This window comes from Xyrauchen texanus, chromosome 31, assembly GCF_025860055.1.
Source record: "Xyrauchen texanus isolate HMW12.3.18 chromosome 31, RBS_HiC_50CHRs, whole genome shotgun sequence".
Taxonomy (NCBI): Eukaryota; Metazoa; Chordata; class Actinopteri; order Cypriniformes; family Catostomidae; genus Xyrauchen; species Xyrauchen texanus.
The window spans coordinates 30,096,008-30,120,433 of record NC_068306.1 but is presented as its reverse complement, the minus strand read 5'-3'; the positions used below and the strand labels follow the sequence as shown (position 1 = coordinate 30,120,433).

General features: G+C 37.3%; 2 protein-coding genes across 5 annotated transcripts; one reads left to right on the top strand and one right to left on the bottom strand.

Annotated features, from left to right (window-relative positions):
- Window positions 1–191: 191 nt before the first annotated feature.
- LOC127625058 (kinesin-like protein KIF20A) lies at window positions 192–13,352 on the bottom strand. Of its 2 annotated transcripts, XM_052100104.1 has the most exons (20): window positions 13,223–13,352; window positions 12,556–12,739; window positions 11,864–11,986; window positions 11,188–11,220; window positions 10,991–11,110; window positions 10,717–10,855; window positions 10,387–10,562; window positions 9,405–9,510; window positions 8,329–8,544; window positions 7,970–8,081; window positions 7,482–7,556; window positions 7,194–7,337; window positions 6,770–6,938; window positions 6,531–6,677; window positions 4,502–4,641; window positions 4,314–4,416; window positions 2,751–3,006; window positions 2,539–2,630; window positions 1,510–1,647; window positions 192–1,013 (listed from the first exon to the last, which is right to left on the bottom strand). In XM_052100104.1, exons 1-20 carry the CDS (start codon window positions 13,237–13,239, stop codon window positions 729–731), a joined length of 2,775 nt encoding a protein of 924 aa, XP_051956064.1. In that variant the 5' UTR covers window positions 13,240–13,352; the 3' UTR covers window positions 192–728. The 2 variants fall into 2 exon arrangements, with proteins under 2 accessions (XP_051956064.1, XP_051956065.1); XM_052100105.1 differs by lacking the exon at window positions 11,188–11,220.
- A 3,708-nt stretch (window positions 13,353–17,060) lies between these two features.
- Window positions 17,061–23,905, top strand: si:dkey-71d15.2 (SH3 domain-containing kinase-binding protein 1). 3 transcript variants are annotated; one of them, XR_007968277.1, is made up of 8 exons: window positions 17,061–17,202; window positions 17,334–17,364; window positions 17,568–17,721; window positions 18,229–18,323; window positions 20,414–20,506; window positions 21,281–21,513; window positions 22,178–22,758; window positions 23,650–23,905. XR_007968277.1 is itself a non-coding variant. In XM_052100575.1 (8 exons), exons 3-8 carry the CDS (start codon window positions 17,691–17,693, stop codon window positions 23,686–23,688), a joined length of 555 nt encoding a protein of 184 aa, XP_051956535.1. In that variant the 5' UTR covers window positions 17,061–17,202; window positions 17,334–17,364; window positions 17,568–17,690; the 3' UTR covers window positions 23,689–23,905. The 3 variants fall into 3 exon arrangements, 2 of the variants coding, with proteins under 2 accessions (XP_051956535.1, XP_051956536.1); XM_052100575.1 differs by having other exon boundaries at window positions 22,695–22,758; XM_052100576.1 differs by lacking the exons at window positions 17,061–17,202; window positions 17,334–17,364 and having other exon boundaries at window positions 17,672–17,721; window positions 18,229–18,327; window positions 22,695–22,758.
- Window positions 23,906–24,426: the final 521 nt, after the last annotated feature.

Sequence of the window (24,426 nt, the reverse complement as noted above, 5' to 3'; positions counted from 1 at the left end):
ATATTTAAAACTTTATTTAATGCTAATGTTGAAGAAAAAATACAAGCAGTCGATAACTGCTTGTATAGACAAAAGTGTCCAATATACCAAATGTTTTGTGTTTTTGAAAAAAAACAAAATCATAAAATGAACAGATTTCAGTGTAATCGTTGAGACGAAATAAGCAGGAGCACAACTAAAAATCTCTTTGAGTATTGGTTGTTTTATTGCAAAGCTCACAAATCTAGTTCTGATCATATAAACCGTGAAACAGAAACATGCAGACATTAAAAAATGACAAACTGTAAAAAACACACACACCTCCAGCCATGCAACCTTCCCAAACTTGTGCAAAACAGCAGCCAATGCAAGAACGTAGAGCTTTAATCTATTCATTTGTCCACTTGCATTAAGCATGTTTATTTGGTAATGTGCAGAGTAACACTAAATTCTTCCAGAACAACTCTTGTTCTCAAAAAATAAATAAAAAAGCAGCTCCCGTTAACCACACATTTCAAAATAATAATTTTGAAACCAGTCTTGACAGAAAAGACAATTAAAAAAAAAATAGTAGAATCAGGCCATCTTATTATAATATGAAAGCTTAGAATATGAAAGAGTAATATGTACATTTAGAGAAGATATAAAAGCTTAGGTTTGAACTTGGTGTACAGGTCCTCAGGCTCTTAATATTTGACCCATAGCTGGATGGGAGAGGACTGAGGGGAATGCTGCTGTGAGCGTAACACTTAGGTGTAGGGCGTTGTGGCCTCGGGCCGCTGTCGAGTCTGCCGGCCGGGTGTTTTGGACACCGTGCGTGAGGGGAACAGGGAGCGGAAGAAGGGCCGTTTTTCTGGAGGCTGGTTCTCCACGTAAGCTACCGCTGCACCGCAGCCTCTTTTCTTGCAGGATCCGGGTGTTATGGGGGGCTTGGGTGGCTGAGTGCTCTGCAGCTTTGCTAGCATCTCATCTTTCCTGCGGAGGTCTGCTTTGACTAGCTGCAGGCTGGTGTGCAGCTCCACCAGCATTTTATTCTAGCAGACAGAGAAACGGGAAGGAGAGGGCAGCCAACAGGGTTAGAGAGGCTAGAGGGCAACAGGTGAGGGTGGAAACTGGAGTTGAGTAGTGTGGGATTAATTCTCAATTAGATTAGAAGGCAAACAGGATACAATAAAAGACAGGATATTACAGAGAGGAGAATATAAAACAAGGCATGTTAGTAAAATAACAGCAGAGTTAAGAGGTCTAGAGGAAGGGATAATTCATGTATCATTCTCAAGTCATTATTTGGATTTTATTCTTGGCAAGTATTTCCAAAATCTAAACCAGGGTGACAAGTTTTAGGGGGTTAACAGAGAATATAGGAAGAAATAAAGACAGGAAAAGGTGTTGGTGCAGGACAGGATATGCATCTAGAACATTTGTTAAAGTAAAATATGTAAACTTAAACTGAATCAGAATTGCTTGCAAAGCTTCTTAATGTGTCTTGCCCTTAACGTTACCTAAAAGCTCAATGTTTGCATATGTTACCTGTTTTGCGAGTTTGCTGTCTGCTAATGAAAGTGCATGACGAAGTTTCTCCTTGTCCGTGTTACGGCAGCATGCCCTCTCTCCAGACTGCAGCTTCATGCCTAACATCTGTAGCTCCATTCGCAGCTGCTTCAGGTTCTATCAATCCAACAGATTTAAACAATTAGATTAGATGACCTTTTTGAAGCTTGGAAGTGTTGACTTGCATTGAATGGCTATGGATAGTTCACCAAAAAATGAAAAATCTCATCATTTACTCCCCTTATGCCATCCCAGATGTGTATGACTTTTTCCTCTGCTGAACACAGATGAAGAATATCTCAGCTCTGTAGGTCCATACAATACAAGTGAATGGTGACCAGAACTCAGAAGGTCCAAAAAGGACAACGACAGCAAAAAAGTAATCCATATGGCTAATCCATAATCCATATGATGCATTAAACAGTGATTTAATGCATCTCTTCTGAAGTGATATAAGAGTGATAAACAGATAAATATTTAAGTTTTAAGTTATTTTTTACTATAAATCTACACTTTCACTTCTACATTCTAGTGTGGACGTGACTTACATTTAACCAAGACTTACAACCTACTAGTTGGGGCTGGTCAAATGTGGAGATTTATAATAATAATAATAAAAAAATGTGTTAAATATTGATCAGTTTCTCACCCACATTTACCATATCACTTCTGATTATATAGATTTAATCACTGGAGTTGTATGAATTACGTTTATGCTGCCATTATGTCCTTTTTGCACTGGAGTTCTTATCGTCATTCACTTGCATTATGAGGACCAACAGAGCTGAGATATTGTTCTAAAAATCTTCATTTGTGTTCTACAGAAGAAAGTCATACACATCTCAGAAGGCATGAGGGTGAGTAAATTATGAGAGCACTTACATTTTTTGGTGAACTATCCATTTAAGCTTGAGTCCGTGGAGCATTGGTATAAGCTACTGTGCAACACTAACACAGAACTGTCTATTGAAGCGTTTCTTTGAGAAATGCAAGTACAGAAATGCTCACCCTCTGGCCCTCCTCTAGTTTGCGCTCAGTTGTGGTTGTCAGAGTACCCGTGGCACCTCTAAGAGGCATGTTCTCCTGGAGACGCTTCAGTTCTGGGGAAGAGTGTAGAATTAACCGCTCTTGTCACTTAACATCTGTCTGATCACAAGTCGTTTTAACAGTTTAATGGTTTCCAGAGTCTACACCCCTTCTCCTTTTAGAACAAAACTTACCAAGCGTTTTCAGGTGCAGTTCTGTTTGTTTCAGGTCCAGCTCAGCCTTACACTGTTCAAGCTCTGCTTTACACTGCATAAGCTCCATGCTTCCGTGTTCAGTGTCCCGCTTGTGTGTTGAATTTGAAGCCAAACGGCGCGAGCGCCGTGGACCATTGGCATCGCTCAGAGGTGGGAACATGGAAGCCAGGGCTATATTTCCCTCTTCCATTTCCTTAAGAGCTGCAGTAAGCTCTCTGACCTCCTCATCTCTCTCCTGCAAAACAAAACATCAACATTCAATATCTTTCCTTACAGGAGTCACTCCTATTACCAGTGTTGGGTAACGTTAATTACGTTATCAAGGTTATTTTTATGGAAAGTGAAGTGTTACTTTTGCATGTTTACTTTTTTCTCACAGCCACTTTCTGTTCTACTATGCATTGCATACAAGAGACACTACAGGTCTTCTAAGTTTTCCAATATAAATATCTAAAACTCCTTATATAATGAAGTACATTTACATTTAAGAGCTATACTGCAGAAGAACAAATTTGTTGTCTGAGAATGTTGAATATAATATTAAATATTTTAAAATATCTAAAAATCCTTAAAACAACATACATTTACCTAAAGCAACATATATTTAGTCTTGGTTTCATAGAATATATCTTGATTAAAGTATATTTGGACTTTACTGCACTAGCAGATGTATAAACAAGTGAAAAAATACACTTATAATATTTAGACTTTAGAAGTTAATTTTGTGTATATATATATATATATATATATATATATTGTTTCTCAAGTAAATGTATCTTGTTTTAAGGATTTTTAGATATTTTTAATTGGAAAACAAGTCAAATGATTAAAATGAGTTTTTTTCAGTGATTTATTTGTACTTAATTAAACTTAATTTCCTTTTAATTAAAAGGATATCAATTAGAGAATATTTTAAATGATGATTTTATCCTCAGAAGTATGCACATTTAGTACAACCTTTTAAGTCAAGGTACAAGAGCTAATGATTAATTGTTGCAATAATAGACCGAATAGTCAAAAACTTGTTACATTATTCGATTATCAAAATAATCATTAGTTGCAGCCCTATTTGAGAGGTGATGTCTGTATCTAAAAGGTGATTGGTATTTTACCTGCAGGGCAGGATTTTCTTTCTACATCCATTGACTGTTGGGTGCAAGAGCTTCTTGGTTGGGTGTTCCAATTTCTCCCATTTATTTAAACAGGCATGACTCGTCTCTGCTAAATAGTCTCTGGTCTCACACACTATAGAACTACAATGACAATAATTCACTACTTCTCCTCCCCAAAATTTGCACACTTTTACTCCTGTACAGTAGATATGTACAAAAGCAACACATTACTTTATTTAAAAAGTAACTCTGATATTATGGTCTAAAATATAAAATATTGCATTACTCGAAAAAGTTATCTGATTATATAACATGTATTACTTTTATCTTTGTTACCTCCAACACTGCCTATTACTATGAACTCATCATGGTCAGTGTAGTGACAAACATAGCAACGTCAAAACAACAAGTATTTTTCAGGTGCACAAACCTCCAACTCATGGCTGTAGTATTTCTTCAGGCTGCTTTTCAGGTTGTTGATTTTGTTCTCACATCTCTTCTCCATCAGATCCCTCTCACTCTCCAGTGTCTCACTGCACAACGAGGGAGACAGCTTAAACATCGACTTAAAATGAAACATATTTGAGGATCTTATGCACCATGAAATGGGTTGAGTACCTGAAGTCTTCCTGCATGTGACTGATGACCTCCATCATCTCCATGCAGACCTCTTCTCGAACCTTGGCCTCTAGTTCCTCTTTCTCCTGCCGCTGTCGCAGGACCTCACGCTTCAGAACATCGATGGCTTTCAGGAGCGCCTGACAAATGCAAACAGATCCAGCTATAATCCCTTATAACATCTGTAACAATAATGACTCCACAAAGTCTCTTCCAAAACCAAAAGAAATTCCACTGGTGTATACATAGGCAGACATAGAGCCTCTTAAAGTTCAAAACAGTTAAAAACAGTTCACCAAAACATGAAATTGGACGCCAACATCATTGTCTGACCTTACTGATGCTCTTGTGTCTGAATGGGAGCAAAATGCAGCTATAAAATTCCTATTGTTCAAAGGGCTGCAGGATTAATTTTAAAAAAGACAGCTGCTCCAATTAACTAATATTGAACGGTGTTAATTTCAGAAAGATTATCGATTAAGATCTACTCCTGTTGAATTAAACAAATGTTTCAGTTTTCCCCCATTCATCCATTATGCAGGTCTTCAGCTGCACAATTGTACGGGGTCTTCGTTGCGGTATTATGCATTTTGTAATGCGCCACACATACTCAGTTGGAGACAGGTCAGTACATGTCACAAGAGCACAGTGACAACTCATCCAGGAGGTCAAGGACAACATCCAAGGAACTGCAGGCCTATCTCTCGTATCAATAAAGGTCACTGGTTCATGACTTTACTATCAGAAAGAAAATGGCCAAAAATCCCATCCATGGAAGAGCGGCGAGGCGAAAACTACTGCTAACCCAGAAGAACATTAAGGCTCGTTTGAATTTTGCCAAAACACACATTGATGATTTGCTGCTTCAGGGCCAGGGCAACTTGGAATAATTGAGGGAAACCTGAATTCTGCTCACTATCAGAAAATCCTAAAGGAGTATGTCTGATCATCAGTCTGTGAGTTGAAGCTCAAGCACAAATGGATTATGCAGCAAGACAATGATCCAATGCATAGCAGTAAGTCCACCTCTGAATGGCTCAAAAGAAGCTAAATTAAAGCTTTTGAGTGGCCTAGTCAAATTCCTGACCCGATTGAGAGAGACTGTGACAGGACCTTAAATGGGCAGTTCATGCTTGAAAACCCTCCAATGTGGCTGAACTAAAGCAGTTCTGCAAAGAAGAGTGGACCAAATTCCATCTCCAGTTATCGGAAGTGTTTGGTTACAGTTATTGCTGCTAAAGATGGCAGTTAGTTTTTCCACATGGGTGACATAGATGTTGGATAACTTTTTTGCTGTCAATAAAAAAATATATATTTGAAAACTGTATTTTGTGTTTACTCTGGTTGCCTTTTGTTTTATATTAGATCTCCTTTACACACCGATATTAGACCAGATTCCTTCCATCTTTTAAATATATTGCTGCGCTGTAGAGGGTGAAATGAACAAAATCCTTCTAGTTTGTCTTAGGGGAACATTGTTCTCAAAGTGCTGGAATATTTGCCGATGCACCTGTTGACAAATTGGTGAGTTTCGACCCATCCTTGCTCTTGAAGGACTAGGCTTTTTTTTTTAGGCTCCTTATATACTATGACACAATTGCCTCACCTGTTTAACATGTCCTATTTCACATCATTCACCTTGGTATTTCATCATGATAGATTGTTTTTAGTCCTAAATTTCCCATCTCATCTTTTTTGGAGTGTGTTGCAATCATCCAATTTTAAGTGAGTGTGGGTGTGGGTGTGTGTGTGTATATATATATATATATATATATATATATATATATATATATATATATATATATATATATATATTACAACAACAATAAAATTCACTTAGTAAAAACATCAATTAATGTGTTGTTGTTGTGCTTTTAATATAGCACATGGTGAATCGAATTTACAAATCACCCCTTTTCATTTTTATTAGCATTTTCTATACTGTTCCAACTTTTTCCGGAATTGGGGTTGTAAAATGACTGAAGTTCTTACGATTGTTCTTTTTAATTAGAAAATGAACTAGATTTACCTCAGGATCAAACATGGTAATGTCTCCTTCCTCATCACTCTCCTCCTCTTCCTCTAGTAGAGTAGTGTTGTTGGTGTAAGTGGGCTGTTCACGAAGCAGAGACAGGATGTATGCCACACGTGTCTTACTGCATGGGCCATGTACCAACTGAATGATCAAAGATTTGACAGTGGTGAATTTTTTAATTGTCTATGTGCAAAGAATAAAATGATCTGCCAGAGAAAGAACCATCTTATCACCCGTGTCGCAATGGCAGAGAACTTGAGTGCTTGAAGTGTCTCATCATAAGTGGAGGCACAGGGGTTGATGTTGACCACCATGCAAGAGCGCCCATGACCACAGAAAAAGCTCTGAAGAACCCTTGTTAACTTGCTATCTCTGAATGGAACAACCAGTTGAGGCCGAGACCTGCGGCGATGCGAAACCAGAAATCACTGTGATTTGCGCTGTAAAACTTCCTGGGAATATGCAACCATGCATGCAATGCTTCAAATCAACCCTGTCAGCTTATTTGAGCACAAACCTCAAACTTAACTAAATCATACACCCACGCTCACCAACAACAGTGCATAATCACAGGAGTTTCGGTCAGAGGAAAAACGACAGGTTTAATATGCCTCAGTTACAACAGGCAGATGCAAATGGTGAAGTGTTGGCACTTACTTATTGGTTTGGTTGTGTCTCAGAGCAGTGATGCAGCGCCCCAGTGTAAGCAGAGATGTGTTGATGTTGTTTGCCTCTTTCATTCTCTCTCCATTCTGCTGGTCTTTACAGCGCTCAGACCCCGCCAAATCACACACTGTGAGCCTGCCGGAGGAAAGAATTCACAATGCAAGTGTACAAATCCCCTATCAAATCCTTTATATCTGACCAACCTCTTGGCTTTCTTTCAATAAACCTCTAAAATAATAAAAAGGAAACAAACAGAAAGTTGTAAGGTCTGAGACTTACTCGCTGATTCGAGTTGCCTGTCCCAGCTCTGCTTGTGGCTGGACATGTAGAACGCGGACAGTAAAGATACTGTGACTAAAAAAGGAGAGAAAAACTTAAATTACTGTGCAACATCTCAAGACGTCTCATTTTCACCTAAATACCATGTTGTCTTAAAGCATTTAAGGCAATGATAATGCTCCATGGCATCACCCATGCTCCTGTAATGCATTAATGGGTTGTAAAGCAGTCAATGGAAAGGAGGAGGCGAGAACCGGCTTGACGATACAAATAATATTTTAATAATAAACTTAAACAAAGGACACAAACACACACATGACGGACATGTCCGTAAACTCTCTCTCTCTCTCCTGCACAATCCTCTGCAGTCTGCCTTTATCCCTCTCGGAGGATTGATTAGCCTGATAAGGGACCGGGTGTGTATGATCACGACCCGGACCCGCCCTCTGCCCCACCACATGGGTATTATGAAGACATTTAGCAGGCACCTGCGGCTGGAGTTGTGGTTTAAGTGAGTGCTGGCAAAACTTTGGTTGCGTCGTCCAACTTTAAGCACTTTCCAGGCCTCTTCTGCACTTCGTACCTGAATCCAGGTCAGATCTAATGAGAAGACAGGAATGATTCAGTGAACACTTTATCTACAACAGATATCCAAATCCAGAAATCTAGCCCAGAAACATGCCTCAAAGCAGACACCTATAGAAAAAAAAAAAGCACTTTTTAAAGGGTTTTCTAACCAAGACAAAATTGCTAGAAAAGTAACTGGCAATGCCATTTATTGTGGCACACCTAATTGTCAAAATGTAAATGGTATATTAGCTGAACTTTGCCTCTGTACGATTCTTACCCTTCACATAAGGGTTTCCGTGTTTGTCATCGCTAAGTCGTAGAGTGGCTCTCTTGCGGTACTGAAGTGAAGGTGGAGCATCCAAGAGATCGTAAAGAAATTCGTTGTAGATCTCATAAAAAGAGACCCACACTGAGAACTGCACCCCCTCTGCCAGATCTTCACCACCACCACTGAGGGACAGGCCATTCGCCTCCAGACAAACACCATCTGAATCTGATGCACAAAAGACACCAGCTTTGAAGAACTTCAATTTCTCAAAAAACTGTTGTTTTGAACATAAGGATTGTTATAGGAATAGTTCATCCAAAAATAATAATTATCTCATCATTAAACACACTCATGCCATCTCAAACTCGTATGGCTTTCTACTTTGGAACACAAACTAAGATTTTTTTTTGTAGGACACGTAGTGTTTTTTTGTCCATACAATGAAAGTCAATGGGGTCCCAAAAGGTCAAGCTCCAAAAAAGGACTAATACAGCATAAAGGTAATCCATACAACTCAGGTGGTTTAATCCATGTCTTCTGAAGCTGCAAGACCAAAAATAAGACTCCTTTGTCACTATAAATCAGCAGTCACCTGCGTGAAGTATAAGGAAGTGTGAACAAGCATCATATGCCCTTATGCCCTTTTTGGAACTTGAAAATGTTGGACCCCATTGACTTGTATGGACAAAAACATAATATATCCTAAGTAGAATCTTTCAAGTCAAGTTTAAAGTCATAAGTTTAAAATGCTATAAGGGTGAGTAAATGATGAGACTGAATTATTTTTGGGTGAACTATCCTTTAAAGAGGAGCTACAAAATGTTGGCTCAGCCAATGGGGTCTTTGAGAAAGGTATGGTAAAAAGCAGGAGTGTTTAAAAGTTGTCCAAAAACAGTCATTGTTTTAGCAATTCTCTTTGACGGCACGATCTGTGCAGAAAGTACCCTATTACCCAGCTTTAAAATCTTTTAGAAACTGTGTGGATTGTCAGCAACATTAAGAAAAAAATAAATACATGTACAATTTTTCCAGATGGCTCTCTCATGGAAAGCAATGTCGTACATGAATGACAGATAGATCCTCACCCTCCAGTTGTGTTGCTATGTGAATGGTCACTGAGAGTCCACTGATGCCGCTGTCCCAGGACAGGCCTGCACGCAGCCTAGACTGATGTCCACATGAGATCTCCTCCTAAACAACAGACCTACAAGTGACTCTCCAGGAAAAATCAAACACTTAAAGGGATTGTTCACCCAACAATGAAAATTCTCTCATCATTTACTCACACTCATGCCACCCCAGATGTGTATGAATTTCTTTCAAGTGAATGGTGGCCAGAAAGGCAGCATAAAAGTAATCCATAAGACTCCATATGATAGGTGTGGGTGAGAAACAGATCAATATTTAAGTCCTTTTTTCCTACAAACCTCCAATTTCACTTTCTTCTCGTTTTTGGCGATTTGCATTCTTTTTGCATATCGACACCTACTGGTCAGGGAGGAGAATTTATAGTAAAAAAAAGACTTATATATAGATCAGTTTCTCACACACATCTATAATATCACTTCTGAAGACATGGATTAAACAACTTTGTTGTATGGATTACTTTTATGCTGCCTTTGTGCTTTTTGGAGCTTCAAAGTTCTGGTCACCATTCACTTGCTTTGAGTGGACCAACAGCTGAAATATTCTTATAAAAAATCTTAATTTGTGTTCAGCAGAAAATAGGAAGTCATACACATCTGGGATGGCATGAGGGTGAGTAAATTATGAGAGTATTTAAATTTTTGGGTGAACTATCCCTTTAATAATAATAATAAAAAACATTGACAGTGTACTGCTGATATTAAATGACAGCACTGGGACACTTCAGTCCGTTTGTTCCACTCTGCTTGTCTGTGTTCACTTCATAGATTTCCAATTCTATAGTTCACAACATTGTAACCAAACTATTTCCATATTGGAGTAAAAATGAAGTAGCTTGCCATTATTGTCCAAAACAAATTTGGCTACTTGTTTATAGAACAGTTGGATTACTTCTAATTCTTTGTTTCTTTGTTTCTTTACCTCTTTCAGCAGAGCTTCACGACGCACTTCCTCAGCACGGACCTCACCACGGTCCAGCTTCCTGACCTCCTGGGTAAGAACAGGCTTGAGATCCATGGCAGAATACAGACGCCCAGACAGCTTGAGGAATACAGACACTAAAGCCCGTGGCAGCAGACCTGCCTCTCCACCTGTCCCTGTTGAATTAAAGTAACAACAGTATTCTTATTCCTAAAACCTCATGTATGCCATCAAAGTTTGCTTTTACAAATTATGTTAAAATTAAATGCTGCCTAGATGAACTCAAACTGATATGCTGAACAGGAGAGCAGTGTGTTGCAGCTGTCTTACCCTGTATGGTGTAGGTTTTGCCCGAGTTGGTCACACCATAGGTATAGAGGAGCCGATTCTCTCCTTGCAGAACATCTCGCACCATCTCACGTATGGTGTGATCATACACCTCCTGCTGAGAAGTTTGTGGTCCAAAAATCTGCACAAATGAAACTCTCTTCATTAGAACAGTGAAATAACATCTTTAGTGCCTACAATATCCATTTTTTGTGATTATGTGTCCACAGTGAAACACTTGTTTCTGACAGCACCATGAAATGGCATATTAGATTACCTTAGTGAAGGTAAACCTGTGCAAGCTTTGAGCAACCCCTCGCTCTACACTCTTCATATTGTGGGAGTCCTTGGGTGCTCTTAGGAGAAGACTGTCTTCAGACTGCACATTCACACAGCCCTGAACAGAGCATTTCAAACAAATTTCAACAAAATGGATAGTTCCCCCCAAAATTACAATACTCATAATTTACTCACCCTTATATCATCCCAGATGTGTATGACTTTCTTCTGCAGAAGAAAAACAAAGATTTTAGAAGTAATTCTCAGCTCTGCAGGTATATACAATGCAATTTAATGGTGGCCAGAACTTTGAAGGTCTAAAAAGCACACAAAAGGCAGCATAAAAATAATTAATATCACTCAGGTGGTAAAATCCATATCTTCAAAAGTTATATAATAGGTGTGGACGAGAAAAAGATCAATATTTAAATCTATAAAACACTTTCAAACAGCTCTGGAAAATTTGCATTCTTTGTGCATATCGCCACCTACAGGCCAGGGAGGAGAATTTATATTAAAAAATGACTTAAATTATTGATCTGTTTCTCACACAAACCTATCATTTTGCTTTTGAAGACATGGATTAAACCACTGGAGTCATTTGGATTACATTTATACTGCCTTTTTGTGTTTTCTGGAGCTTCAAAGTTTGTCAACATTCACTTGCATTGTATGGACCTACAGGGCTAAAATATTTTTGTGTTCAGTTTGTGTTCAGCAGAAGACAGTCATACACATCTGGGATGGCATGAAGGTGAGCAAATGTTGAGAATTTCCATTTTCAGATGAACTATCCTTTTAATTGTTTGCCAAACAGGTTATTCCTGATGACCTTCTAAAAGGTCTTTCAAATTCCTGTTGTGACTTTTACCTGCTCCTCTCCCCGCTCCTTCTCTGCCTCTGTAAGAGGACGGATCCGTAGGAAAACCTTCAGCTTCTCTGCTCCATCATCAGCGCTGCCTCTTCTGCTCACATCACTCTTAATCTGCACTGACTGATGGTCAGAAGAACAGATGAAAGAGCCATTAACATCACAGCAGTGAATCTGAGATAATTTATAAAGCAAGCAGTTTGTGTTTACTCAAGGACAAGTGCATAACTTGTTAGTCCTTAATGAAAAGAATAATTGTTAAGGAACCGCTTAGACTCAAGGGGAGACTAAATAAACAGCAATCCAAAGCCTGAGGCAAATGTCAAAGCACAATTTGACAAGTCACCATCTATTTTAAAAGCATGCACACATTTCCATCACTTTGCTTGCACTATTAAAAGGCTAAGATTTAAAATACTTTGGGGCATAATTTTAAACAATATATCTATTGTTAAATAATTACAAAACTAACATCTTTTCATTAACTACTTTGCTTGAAGGTGTGCTTATACTAGCTTTCCTTAATATAAATGTAATTAGATTTGATGCTTTGCTATCTAATGCAATGACACAGCCATACATTTTAAGTGTGGCTTTTAATTTGGGATTGAGTGCCCAAATACATTTTGAGGCAACTGTGGCCTATTTTCCAATGAGCAGGAGTTCAGTGAACACTACAGTGACCATCATACCTCTTTAATAGGAGTGATCGAGTCTGCAGCAGGGGTTATGACTGAGATCTCAGGCAGTGGAGACACAAACCGCTGAGATATCATGAGACCCCCAATATCAGCAGCTGTGGACTCAAACACAGCTCCACACCCTTCCTCGTCAGACAGAACCCCGCGCGGAGACGCCAGAGCCATTACACCAGATCTACAATTGAAAACATGTCAAAATCACACCTCAGCATGAAGGATTTCCAACAGTGAGGTTAAGATGTGACGTCAGGATGTTTACGTATGTTGTAATGCTTATTATTTTGAATCTGGAAACAGTAAATGGGCTGCAAATAGAGCAGGGAGAAAGCCTAACAAAACATAAAATTAATAACTGAAGAAAAATAAATACATAGCTGAAGTTACAAATATAAAACAACAAAATATATGTTTATTTGTGTAAACCTACTTCATAGACAGACACAAGTCATTCTGTTAGCCAGCTAGCTGCATCTCAGTTTGCCGAAATCGTTTTTTCCTAGTTAGTAAACAATATCTTTGTCATTTAGCTATGCATAATAACAACACACACAAAATAGAAGTAAATTCTTGGATTAAAACATTTATTACATTATTCAGAAGTTGCGTTTGCTGTACACAGCATTGTATTTGAAAAGACTCGTGTTTAATTTATTCTTACCTTCTTTGTGATGTCATCTGGGGGGAAAGGTCCTTCCAAAATGTAATTTAAGCATATGAATATATTCCTCCTAGAGTTAATCTAGATATCTGACTGCTTTTACACTGTCAGTACTATAACTGAATGTATACCTCACTCTGAACGGTTAATGAGACAAAACATTCGAACAGTGCGCCCAACGCTCCACCAATCACCGCGTAGCAGAGCTCCACCGGCTGACCAATCAGACACGCGAGAGAGAAAGCTTTCATTGTTGATTGGCAGTGTTTTCTTTGTTTTTTTTTTGTGATTGTTAGTGTTGGGTGAGTTACTCTAAAATAAGTAATTAATTACTAACCACTAATTACAAATTCTACAGTGTTCTGTGATAATACCAAAAATATTGAGGATGTTGTGATCATGCATTGAAGAAAAAAGAAAAAAATCTTATGAAGGATAATATATTGACCAGTGGGTTGTTCATTTGTTTTGGGTCAATGACATTCCTTGTGATTAACTGCACAATTATATATTTTGTTATTCCCAATGATGTGGTAAGAAACAGTGTCATATTAACAGTATGCTATTTTAACATGAACAGTGTGAGTAAAAACTGTATTTTATGATTTTATAATTTTAATGTCTTTTTGATACGAATGTTTACACTTAAATGCCTACAATTAGTTTTGTAGGCAAATTGCCTATGTATGACATTTTTTCCTTACAAAACTAACAAGCTTATTTTTAATGTAAGAATTGGACTAGATAGTGCTGGAAAAGCAGTAACCAAGAGACTATAAAATAAATAGTTGAATTTTTTGTTAGTGCATTACTTGCATCCATTTTTATTTAATCGTTTTGATGACTTTACTATCATTATAAAATGTGAAAAAGATTAAATAATAAAGAATGAAAGTATGTGTCCAAACTTTAGACTGGTACTATACACTGTAAAAAATAATGGTAAATAGTCTGGCATCAAAGTTTCCAGATGGATACAGTCAAATTACAGTAAATAACCATACCACAAAATTACATGCAATGAACTGTAAAAATACAGAGCAGATTTCACATTCAAAATGTATTAAATTACTGTATATTATTATTATTATTATTCTACATCAAAAACAACTACCTTTCAAGTTAATCTCTGTAAATGTAGGGCTTTTATTGGTTACTTTATGAAACTGCCCAGTCAGTGATTTCCTATTAAAATATTGTTGGTTTTTTTCATGTACAATAACAAAGAAATATCGAAACGCAATAAGTACATAAAATCAAAGTATTAATCGGTCGTTTTACAGAACTATTATATTTTAAAAAGTTGATTGGACAGTGGAAAAACAAGCATAGTACATCAAAAATAGCTAAATTTATGGCCAATATCTGTACATTAAGGGTATTTAGAAGTTACTTTATTCAACTGGCCCATCTACCTACAGTTATTTCCTGTAAGATTTTAGTTTTTCCAAGTAAAATTGGTATTGAGGTCTCTCACAGCCTGGGGGAAGCCTGGGGGAAGAAGCTATTGAGCAGTCTGGTAGAGCGGGTTCAGATGCTCCGGTACCAACTTCCTGACGGTAGGAGCTGGAAGAGACTGTGGGAGGGATGGATGGTGTCCTTCACAATACTGGTGGCTTTGTTGGAGCATCAAGCAAGGAAAATGTCCATGATAGAGGGGAGAGGGACACTGATGATCTTTGCAGCTGTATTTACTTTTTGCTGTAGTATTTTGTGGTCTGTGGCGCTGCAGTTCCCAAACCAGACAGTGAGGCTTTTGGTTAACACACTCTCAATGGTGCATCTGTAAAATGTGGTGAGGATGGGTGGAGGGAGACAGCGGCGTAGGAAGTGGAGGCACTGCTGGGGTCTCTTTGATACTGATATTGTGTTGGTGGTCCAGGTGAGATCCTCTGTTATGCACACCCCCAGGAATTTACTGCTGCTGACTCTCTCTCCACGGTCGTGCCGTTGATGGTCATTGGGAGGTTAATCCTAGATAGGGTTTTCCTCACGTCGGCTGCAGAAAGGCAAAGCACCTGATCATTGGGAGGTGTGAGAATTTTCTCTGCAGGTGTGTCATTCTGCATTTCAACCCCTGTATAGAAGTGGTTGAGTGTGTTGGTGTGGGATGCGTCAACATCACAGGCATGTGGCAGGGGCTTGTAATCAGTGATGGTCTGAAAGGCTTGCCATAAACTCTGTGTGTCTCTGCTGTCTGTGGTTGTTGATTTTTGTGCATGCAACTGTTTTGCCGTCTTGTTGCCACGAGACAGATTGGCTCTCGCTGTATTGAGGGCTGCTTTATCTCCTGATCTGAATGCATCATTCCGGGTCTTTAGCCTCCCATGGACCTCTGCTTTCAGCCATGGCTTCTGGTTGGCACATGTGGTGATGGTCTTTTCATTAATGTACTTTCTGATGTAAGCAGTCACTTTTTCAGCATACTCTTGCAGGTCTGTGTGATCATTGTTGGTGGCTGCCATCTTGAACATGTTCCAGTCTGTATCCTGGAAGAAGTCCTGGAGTGTTGAGGTAGCATCCTCTGGCCGTACTGTGATCCATTTTTTAACTGGTTTGGTGAGTTTCAGAAGTGGTCTGTATACTGGGATTAGCATAACAGAGATGTAATCTGAGTGCCTGAGGTGGGGGCGGGGGACAGCCTTGTATGCAGTTTTCTGTAATGTATCTGCAAAACTCTGCATGTTAAGATTCTGTTGGGTGTTTGTCCCAACGGGTATAGCCATGATGACTGAGCGGATCCCATACTTCACTATATAGTGCATTGACTGGATGACACTATGAAACATTTTAAGCTTGGTATAAGTAGAAGTGGTTGCAAAGCTGTTACAAGGTGATTGCTAAGCATTTGTAATGCAGCACTTTTCGTACCACTGTCTTCTTAAGATGAATCACTTGCACTGTGATTTCAAGTGGTTGCTAGGGTGTTTGTAATGTTTATGGCAATTGGGGGCAGACCATAATAAGCAATACCTTGTCCATAGCAATCACAGGATAGACCATAATTACAATATAAAGCCCATAACAACCATAAGATCTCCCATAATTATTAATATCTAGCATATAGAAAACAGGGAACATTCCATATTTATCAATACAGAGCCTACAGCATGCACAAAATATATGCAGCACATCAAATTAAATGACCTTAATTACTATTTCATCAATCTGTAGCCTTTACAAAGCAGATTCGCAGAGCAAAATTTGTGAATTAGCCTTTGATTCAAAGCACTGTCACAACCCAGTCTGTGGCAATTCTCACAATTTGTCACAGTATTAAAAAATAAAACTATGTAAGAAAATCAATTATGAAATAATTTTTGTTTTTTTTACAGGGTAAGATGACAACTTGTGCCCTCTCCAAAAATTACATAAATCCATAAAGTCAAGTTTCTGTAATTTTACATTCATTTCTTTGTTATCACGAACAGGACAAATCTGTAAAATATTACTTTACATTTTATTTAAAATGTCATTTTTTAATCTGATAAGGACAGTACAATAAAATGCCATTAAAAGACATAGTATTGATGGAATCTCAAATTATGGTTAAATACCTGTAATTTTAAAGGGACCATAACTACGGCAAATATCTGTAAACAACAGGCATTTAATTGTTTTATGGAAAAGGGAAAATCTGTAAGAAAAAAAAGAAGAAAAATACAGAACATTTCCTGTAAAATTTATATATATATATATACATATACATTGTATCTGAGAGAAGCCTTGGGACAAACCCAAGTGACAAATGCTTTGGACATGTGCATGACTCCAGTCCCAAGACTGATTGGTATCTTGGGGGTGCCATAAAAGGAGAGAGTATTAGAAGTGTTAGAAGTCAGTCAGGCTCCGAGTAGCAAAGAGACACCACAGTGTCAATTCAGATAAGCTGAGGAAGGCCATCACAGTTTTTTGGAGGAAATTATGTGGATGTAGTTTAGAGAGTTGTTTCTTCTTTTTTATTGCAAATACAGAGACAGGTGAGTTTGAAGGACTAAACATCTTTTCAAGTTCGACTTTAAACTAAAATAACTGATGACTTTTGGTGCATTTGCAACTTTGAATGCCTCTGTAATATAAAGAAAATCACTTTTTATCTGTTTCTCCCCAGATTGTTTGTATAATTGAGCCAGATCAGACTGGTGAGTGAGATATTCTGTCCTCGGCTAAACTTAGTTCTGACAATAGTTTCTGTCATGGTGGTGTACGGTTTCAACACAGAGTGTGCAGCAGTTGTTGTACAATAACTATATATAGATACATGAAAGTGCTGACAACAAGATGAATGTGTAAAAACTGCATTTAAACTAGTTTGATCAAACACCTGTTGCTTCATATTTTAAAGGTTTCAGATTATGTAAAGCAGGGGTCTGGGGCCTCTTACCAGAAGGTGTTCTTCATCAGATCTCTATTAGTTATTCTAACTGTGATGATTACTATTCCATGAGACCCCTCTCTTCTTGTTGCCATGGGCAACTATAACTCTGCCCTGACTGCAGGTAAGAAATCTCTAATCTCAAATCTCTATGTCTGGTCCATCCATGTTTCATCATTAATTAAAATTATATTTGTGTCCCATGTAATATTGTTAACAATTCAAAGTACTGTTGTGTTGTGTTTAATTACACTTCTGCCTTCTTTATAAAAAAATACAAGATCGTTTTCTTTTCTGTTGTGCTTGAAATATGCAAATCCATCATTTGCATTTATGTATTTCTTCTTTAATGATATTGTTTCACCTAAACAAGGTAACATATCTTGGATGTACATTCAATTAAGTGTGTTTTGTTTTTCATAAACAATAACACGTTGAAATAATATTTTGTGATGCATTTTTTCCACATAATTGTATTAAAAGTATAAATACTTAAGTATCTGTGCTCCAAGTTTTTATACTGTCTTCAAGAGACTGTCATTTAGTGTTTATATGGATTTGTGAGATTCCAAAAAATAAGATTGAAATTTACATTTTCCATTATTTTCCCATTTTGTTCATCCCATCACAGATGTTGAAGATTTCAAGTCCATTGTGTCAACTTTTGAGAGCCAGTGTACTCTGATTGAAAACTACAGGCTGGAGAGGACACTATCAGTTAATCATGTCAGTAAGTGAATTATTATGTATTAAAATATTGCATGAACAAGCCATGAGATCTGGTATCATGCATAACATAAAATTGTCCAGCTTTAAGTGAAACATTCAACATTTTTACTCATATTTAAAATATCATGTATGATTAAAAAGGGAAAAATTATATTTTTCTCTTATTTGTTGACAAAGGAAATCAACCTCAGTGGTGTAGGGTAATTGTCAGGAAATTGTGCTTTTTAGGCCTGAAATGCCATTATTATATATATTTTTTTAATGTTTTTGTTTGATTTATTTAATTTGAATAGGTCACTGCAGAACATTCAATAAATATTTTTTTTTCTACAAAGTACTAGGACCATAACTATAATAGACATTGGGGGACCACCAGGGGCAAACAAATAGGTCTAATCAATAATTCCATTATTCAGATTAGTCATCAAAATGGATTTGACCTCTGACTCAATGGCTTATTCTTAAACAAATAGTCCCAGTCCTAAAAATAGTATGTGATTACATCCCTGTTGTTGTTTATTGTTATTATTAACCCTACAACACATTATTTTAGCCCTGACACAGTAAGTTCGGGATTCAAATTGGAATTTTAATAGTTTGACTTTGGATAGATTCAAGTTTTATTTTAAAATCTCCTTTGTATTACACATTAAACAGTTCAATCTATCAAATAATAGGAGTATATGATGTAAAGGGGTAGTTTACACCCAAATATAAATTATCTCATCATTTACTCACCTTCATCCCTTATGTGTATTACTTTTTTCTGCAGAACACACACAAAGATGTTTAGAAGGTCCATTTAATGCAAGTGAATGGTGACCAAAACTTTGAAGCTGCAAAACACACATAAAGGCATCATAAAAGTAATCCATATGACTCCAGTGACAAAATCTATATTATCAGAAGTGATACGATAGCTGTGGGTGAAAAACAGATACCTTTTTAATTCATTTTGTATAATAAGTTCTTCTCCCTACCCAGTAGGTGGCGATATGCATGAAGAATGCATTTACATTTATACATTTGGCAGACCCTTTGTCCAAAGCAACTTACAAAAGAGGAATAATACTTCATAAGTGATTCATCTTAAGGAGACAGTGGTACGAAAAGTGCTGCATTACAAAGTTTCTCTAGCATCAGAATAGTAATATTCATGACAGATTAGAGAGCAACAAGTTTTGTATTTTGGTTTTGTTTATTATGAGTGAATGGTGAAGTGCTCATGGAAAATATATATTTTTAGCCATTTTTTGAAGACAGAGAGTGAATCTGCTTCACGGATGGAGTTGGGAAGGTCCTTCCACCAATGTGGTACAGTGAAACCGAAAGTCCAGGAAAGTGTTTTGGTGCCTCTTTGTGTTGGTACAACAAGACGCCGCTGCTCATTAGCTGACTGCAGGCTTCTGGTGGGAATGTAGCTCGGCAGAATTCTTTTTAGGTATGCTGGAGCAGACCCAGCAACTGTTCTGTATGCCAGCATTAGAGCCTTGAATTTGATACATGCATCAACCGGCAGCCAGTGAAGAGAGACAAGGAGTGGTGTAACTTTGGTTCATTAAAGACCAGACGTGCTGCTGCATTCTGCTGAATGAGAATCGCAAAAACAAAAGAAGACAAATGTCCAAGTGAAAGAGAATTTCCATTTTAGGGTGAACTGTCCCTTTTAGGGAATGGTTTGCATTTCAGAGTATGAACACAATACAATAGATTTTGAGATTACTTTTGGTCAAAAGACATGCTTACCAGTGAGTGTGATATGAGTTCATTTTACTGTTGCTCCTGGGAGCGACTGAACATTTGTCACAGTAAGAGACTGTGTCAGGATGTCCTTGAGTTATATTTAACATTGCTGTGTTAATTAGTGCAGCAGTCACAAACATATACACACCCTAGAACATTCTAGCAATTCAATGACTAATGCACTAATGGCTCCATGACTGATTTAATTAAATTACACGAATAACTATATTTAGGATGAAACTGTGTGATTTGAAATTGTCACATTTACAACTTACAAGACTTATTTATGTCTTTTATGAAGGCAATTTAATGTTGTTGTTTTTTTATGACTGTTCCCTCTACAGGCTACTGCTGAGGAACAGGAAGGACAGGAAATGAATGAATTGCAGCAGGAGCCAGACCTCAAGTTTCTGTATAGTAACACCAAAGACATCACAGTAAGTCTATAGCAATCTGTGACAATCTTTGATTTAAATGTGAGGCATTTATTTTTGGATTTCCCCTTTAAGTGTAAAGACTTTGTATGTAGATATTTGCTGTATAAAGCCAGTGATTGCTAGCAGAGCAAAAATTCCACATTTCACATTAAAAAGAAATTTAAAGCTTGCCCTATAGTGATGTTTTTCTGACAAATAAATGTTTTTGCTTCATTGACTAGTGTGCTGTTTTAGCAAATAGATTTGTTTTAGCGATAGAGCATTAACCTTTTCTGTTTGGGAGAAAATTTGACAGATTTTTAGCACCACACAGCAGACATTTCTCTTTGGACCTGCTGCAATACATTTAGCCAGAGGGGAACTGGCCCCCATAGTGAGTCTGGTTTCTCCCAAGGTTATTTTTCTCCATTAACCAACATCAATTGGAGTTTTGTGTTCCTTGCCACAGTCGCCTTCGGCTTGCTCACTGGGGTTATTAATACAATTATTATTTCATTACTTATTTTTATAAATATTCATAATTGTATTTTATCAAACTACACAATGATGAATCCTTAGACTTTATAGATATTACGGTTTAATTGTCTGTTAAAGCATGATTTTCTTTAAAGAAAATGTAAAACAAATGTGTGTTGTGAAAAGCACTATAAAAATAAAAATGACTTGACTTGACCAGTGAACCGCGGAATGTCTTTTAGCAAAGATGTCGTCACAGTCACATAATTTTCATGAGACCAGGGTGAATAATTGTCATATTCCTCTTCCATTTTTCAGGAACCTGTCAACAACTGTTCTTCTGCTCCAAAGCCAGTGGTTTCCTCTTCTTCGTCTTCATGTTCTGGGACAAATCTGCCCCAATCTCTCAACTCTCTTCTCTCTGCTGCCCTCTCAGCATCATTACCAGCTAAACCCAGAGCGAGCCCGCGGGGCCCCGTCACTATGGAGCAAATGAAAGCGGATCTCCGAGAGTTACGGGATGAACTAGACCAGCTTAAGACTCAGCATAAGTTAGTGCAATATACATGCATGCTATCTAAATGACAGTTTGCTTTTTCTTGTTCTAATTGTCTTTTACTGTATCTTCCAAATGTGGTGCAGTATTGTGCAAACATTACTCATCTCTTTTTCCTTTGCACTTTGATATTAGAAAAAACTAAAATCAGTGATGGGCTATCAAACACAGTCAGAAAATCAAACACAGGCAGAAAATCATGAGCTTATTTTGGGCTAGAGGGACAGAAACATCAGTAATACTTTAAAAATAATGTTAAATTTGTTAATATTAGTTAACAACATTAGTTAACATGAACAAGCAATGGACTATACTTTTACAGCTTATATTAATCTTGATTAAAGGGATAGTTCACCCAAAAATTTTAATTTCTCATTATTTACTAACCCTCATTATATCCTAGGTGTGTATGACTTCACCAGAACATATTTGAAGACAAACTTAAAAATGTCATATCTCAGTAGGTCCTTAAAATGCAAATGGATGGAGTTTATCTTTTGAAGCTCCAGAAATCACTTGAAACATTTGAAACACTTGAGAACTGACACACTTGAGTCACAGCTGGAAGAGGAATGCTGTTTACAAGCGAGGAGGAAGACTGTACAGTGGCTTGGTTTGTTTTGGTTTAGATCTGTATTTATCTGTTTCTTTACTCACAGTGGTACGTTTGAGTGCTTATCCTTGATGTCTCAATCAAGCTGAGGACTTGAGATTTCTTCTGTATCATGGCAATGGAATACATCACACGAGAGACCGCTTGGACCAAAAGTGATCATATCTAGGGCTGGACTGGTAATCTGACATACCGGGCATTTTCCCGGTGGGCCGACGCACTTTGGGGCCAATCAGGGGCAGACCTGCCATCGGGAGAACCGAGCTGGCTGGTGGGTCGGCCACGAAATGGGCCGAATTGGCTGTGATAAGCTAAAATGAGCCGCAGCATATGCAGAACTGATCACTTATGGGCCGAAGATTGACTCTAGACTGATGCACCGAAACATCCATACTCAACAATCCTATCTTATCCCTTTTCTGCGATTTTTGTTTAGACCAGTATTCTTTATTTAATTTGTCAGATTATAATTTAAGATTTTAACAGTTAAGAATAGTTTCTGAGATACAACCCCTGTTCATTATCTCTTTCTTAATGTTATGCAATTGTTGATTGTGTTTCAGAAAAGAGATCACACTGCTCATGAATGAACTGGATGAGGAAAAAAAGATGCGTTTGTCACTGCAAGTAAGTACTAATATACATGCATTAATAAGGGGCCATCAGTCTGTTGATTGAACCAGAAAGACTTGTTTGGGAAAAGTCAACATATTGAAGTGTCTGTGACCTGCTTCAATAAACCAATTAAATTTCACAGATAAATAGACACACCCACTCATTCTTTATTATAACTATTTACCACATTTTAGAACAAAAACGGATGTATGTAGTGACCAAAACAGGTCTTTTACATACTTTATAATCTTTAACATTCATGTTTATAGATTATATTTCACCCTAACTCACTTGTGTTATTTATTTTACTAATTATATTATTCCAAACCCATATGACTTTCTTTTTTCAGCAGAACACAACAGGAGGTATGTCAGCTTCAGTCAACATTCACTTTAAGAGCATCTTTTGTTCAAAAAATGAAAGTGAATTCTGACTCAGACTAACATTCTACCTAACACCTCCTTTAGTGTTCCAAAGAAGAAAGTCAGTCATTTGGGTTTAGAGGGAGCTGAATTATGACCTCAATGTAATAATCAGTGGGCATTTCCAAACCAGGATGAGCGTTTCTGAATTATCCAAAGAAAGTATGGTCTGAGTTTGGAATGGCTACCCATACTACTTCTGCCATATATTTCTATGGCACAAATGGTATTTTTATGGTAGTATGAAATTCAGAACTCATCCATGGTCTCTCAATGTAGTAATTAGTAATTTACAATTTTACAATGTAGTAAAAAATAATTTAAGGGGTTGTAAAAAGCCCATCCCAGTTTGAAAACACCCACTGTTTGGAAAATGCCTATTTTTGTTCTGCAGTCTCCTTTAACATGAAGGTTAATGATTGTGATGGTAGATTTTTGATAGCCTTAGCTCATTTAACATTTTGCTGTCTTTCATCTTAGATTGACGTAGAACGCCTTAAGAAACACATGTCCAAGTGAGCCCGTGCTGAGGTAATCGTCAACAAATCACTGTGACTCTGAATGGACAAATTCAAGTGTGGAAATGAAAACAGCAAAAGCTTACAGAAGAACTCGGCACTTGAGAGACTCTGTGAAATACATATTTATATAACGTCAAATGTCTGGATGAAAGATTATTTCATATTTTTTAAATTCTTACAGTTGACTGTATGACTAGTAAGAGACAATAAATGAAAATAATGTATATAGTTAATGTTTGGACTTCATTGTTTCAGAGCTAATATTCACTTCCATCTTTATTATGCACCTCATGTTGTTTATGGTAGCAACACAACTGAAAACCTTTTTCCATTTTGTGTGTAGCAGGATTCAGAAAAAGTAATATATATGAACCATAATAAGGGCAGGTATCACATGCTGTAATCTTGCTTGATATTGACAATAACTTCAGGAGTAAACTCTGACATTTTTTAATCACGTGTAAGAGATGTAGATTTTAGATAATTTAAATCCCAGAAAACTGAGGCAATTCCATAAATATCATTGATATGAAGGAAATACAAAAATATATATTTACATTGTTTTTCTATGTAAAGTAGTCCTGCCAAAACTTCATGGAGTTAAAAAAAAAAAAACACAGCAGGACTTTGACCCATGAAAAAAAAAATATTTGAATCTTCAGATTTTTTTTATTATTATTTTATGATTTACACATTTATATTTCAATACAAAAATCCATCAAATTGAATTAGTAAT

What these genes read in the sequence shown, in the direction of transcription:
- LOC127625058 (XM_052100104.1), bottom strand. An exon ending in ACTACAGCCATGAGTTGGAG is followed by an intron (nt 3,007 to 4,313) that starts GTTTGTGCACCT and finishes TTTGTTTTGCAG; the next exon opens with GAGAGAGATGAGGAGGTCAG. An exon ending in ACTGCACCTGAAAACGCTTG is followed by an intron (nt 2,631 to 2,750) that starts GTAAGTTTTGTT and finishes ACTCTTCCCCAG; the next exon opens with AACTGAAGCGTCTCCAGGAG.
- si:dkey-71d15.2 (XM_052100575.1), top strand. Translation starts at nt 17,691, where the DNA reads ATGGGCAACTATAACTCTGCCCTGACTGCAG. An exon ending in GGACACTATCAGTTAATCAT is followed by an intron (nt 18,324 to 20,413) that starts GTCAGTAAGTGA and finishes TTCCCTCTACAG; the next exon opens with GCTACTGCTGAGGAACAGGA. An exon ending in AGATGCGTTTGTCACTGCAA is followed by an intron (nt 22,759 to 23,649) that starts GTAAGTACTAAT and finishes CTTTCATCTTAG; the next exon opens with ATTGACGTAGAACGCCTTAA.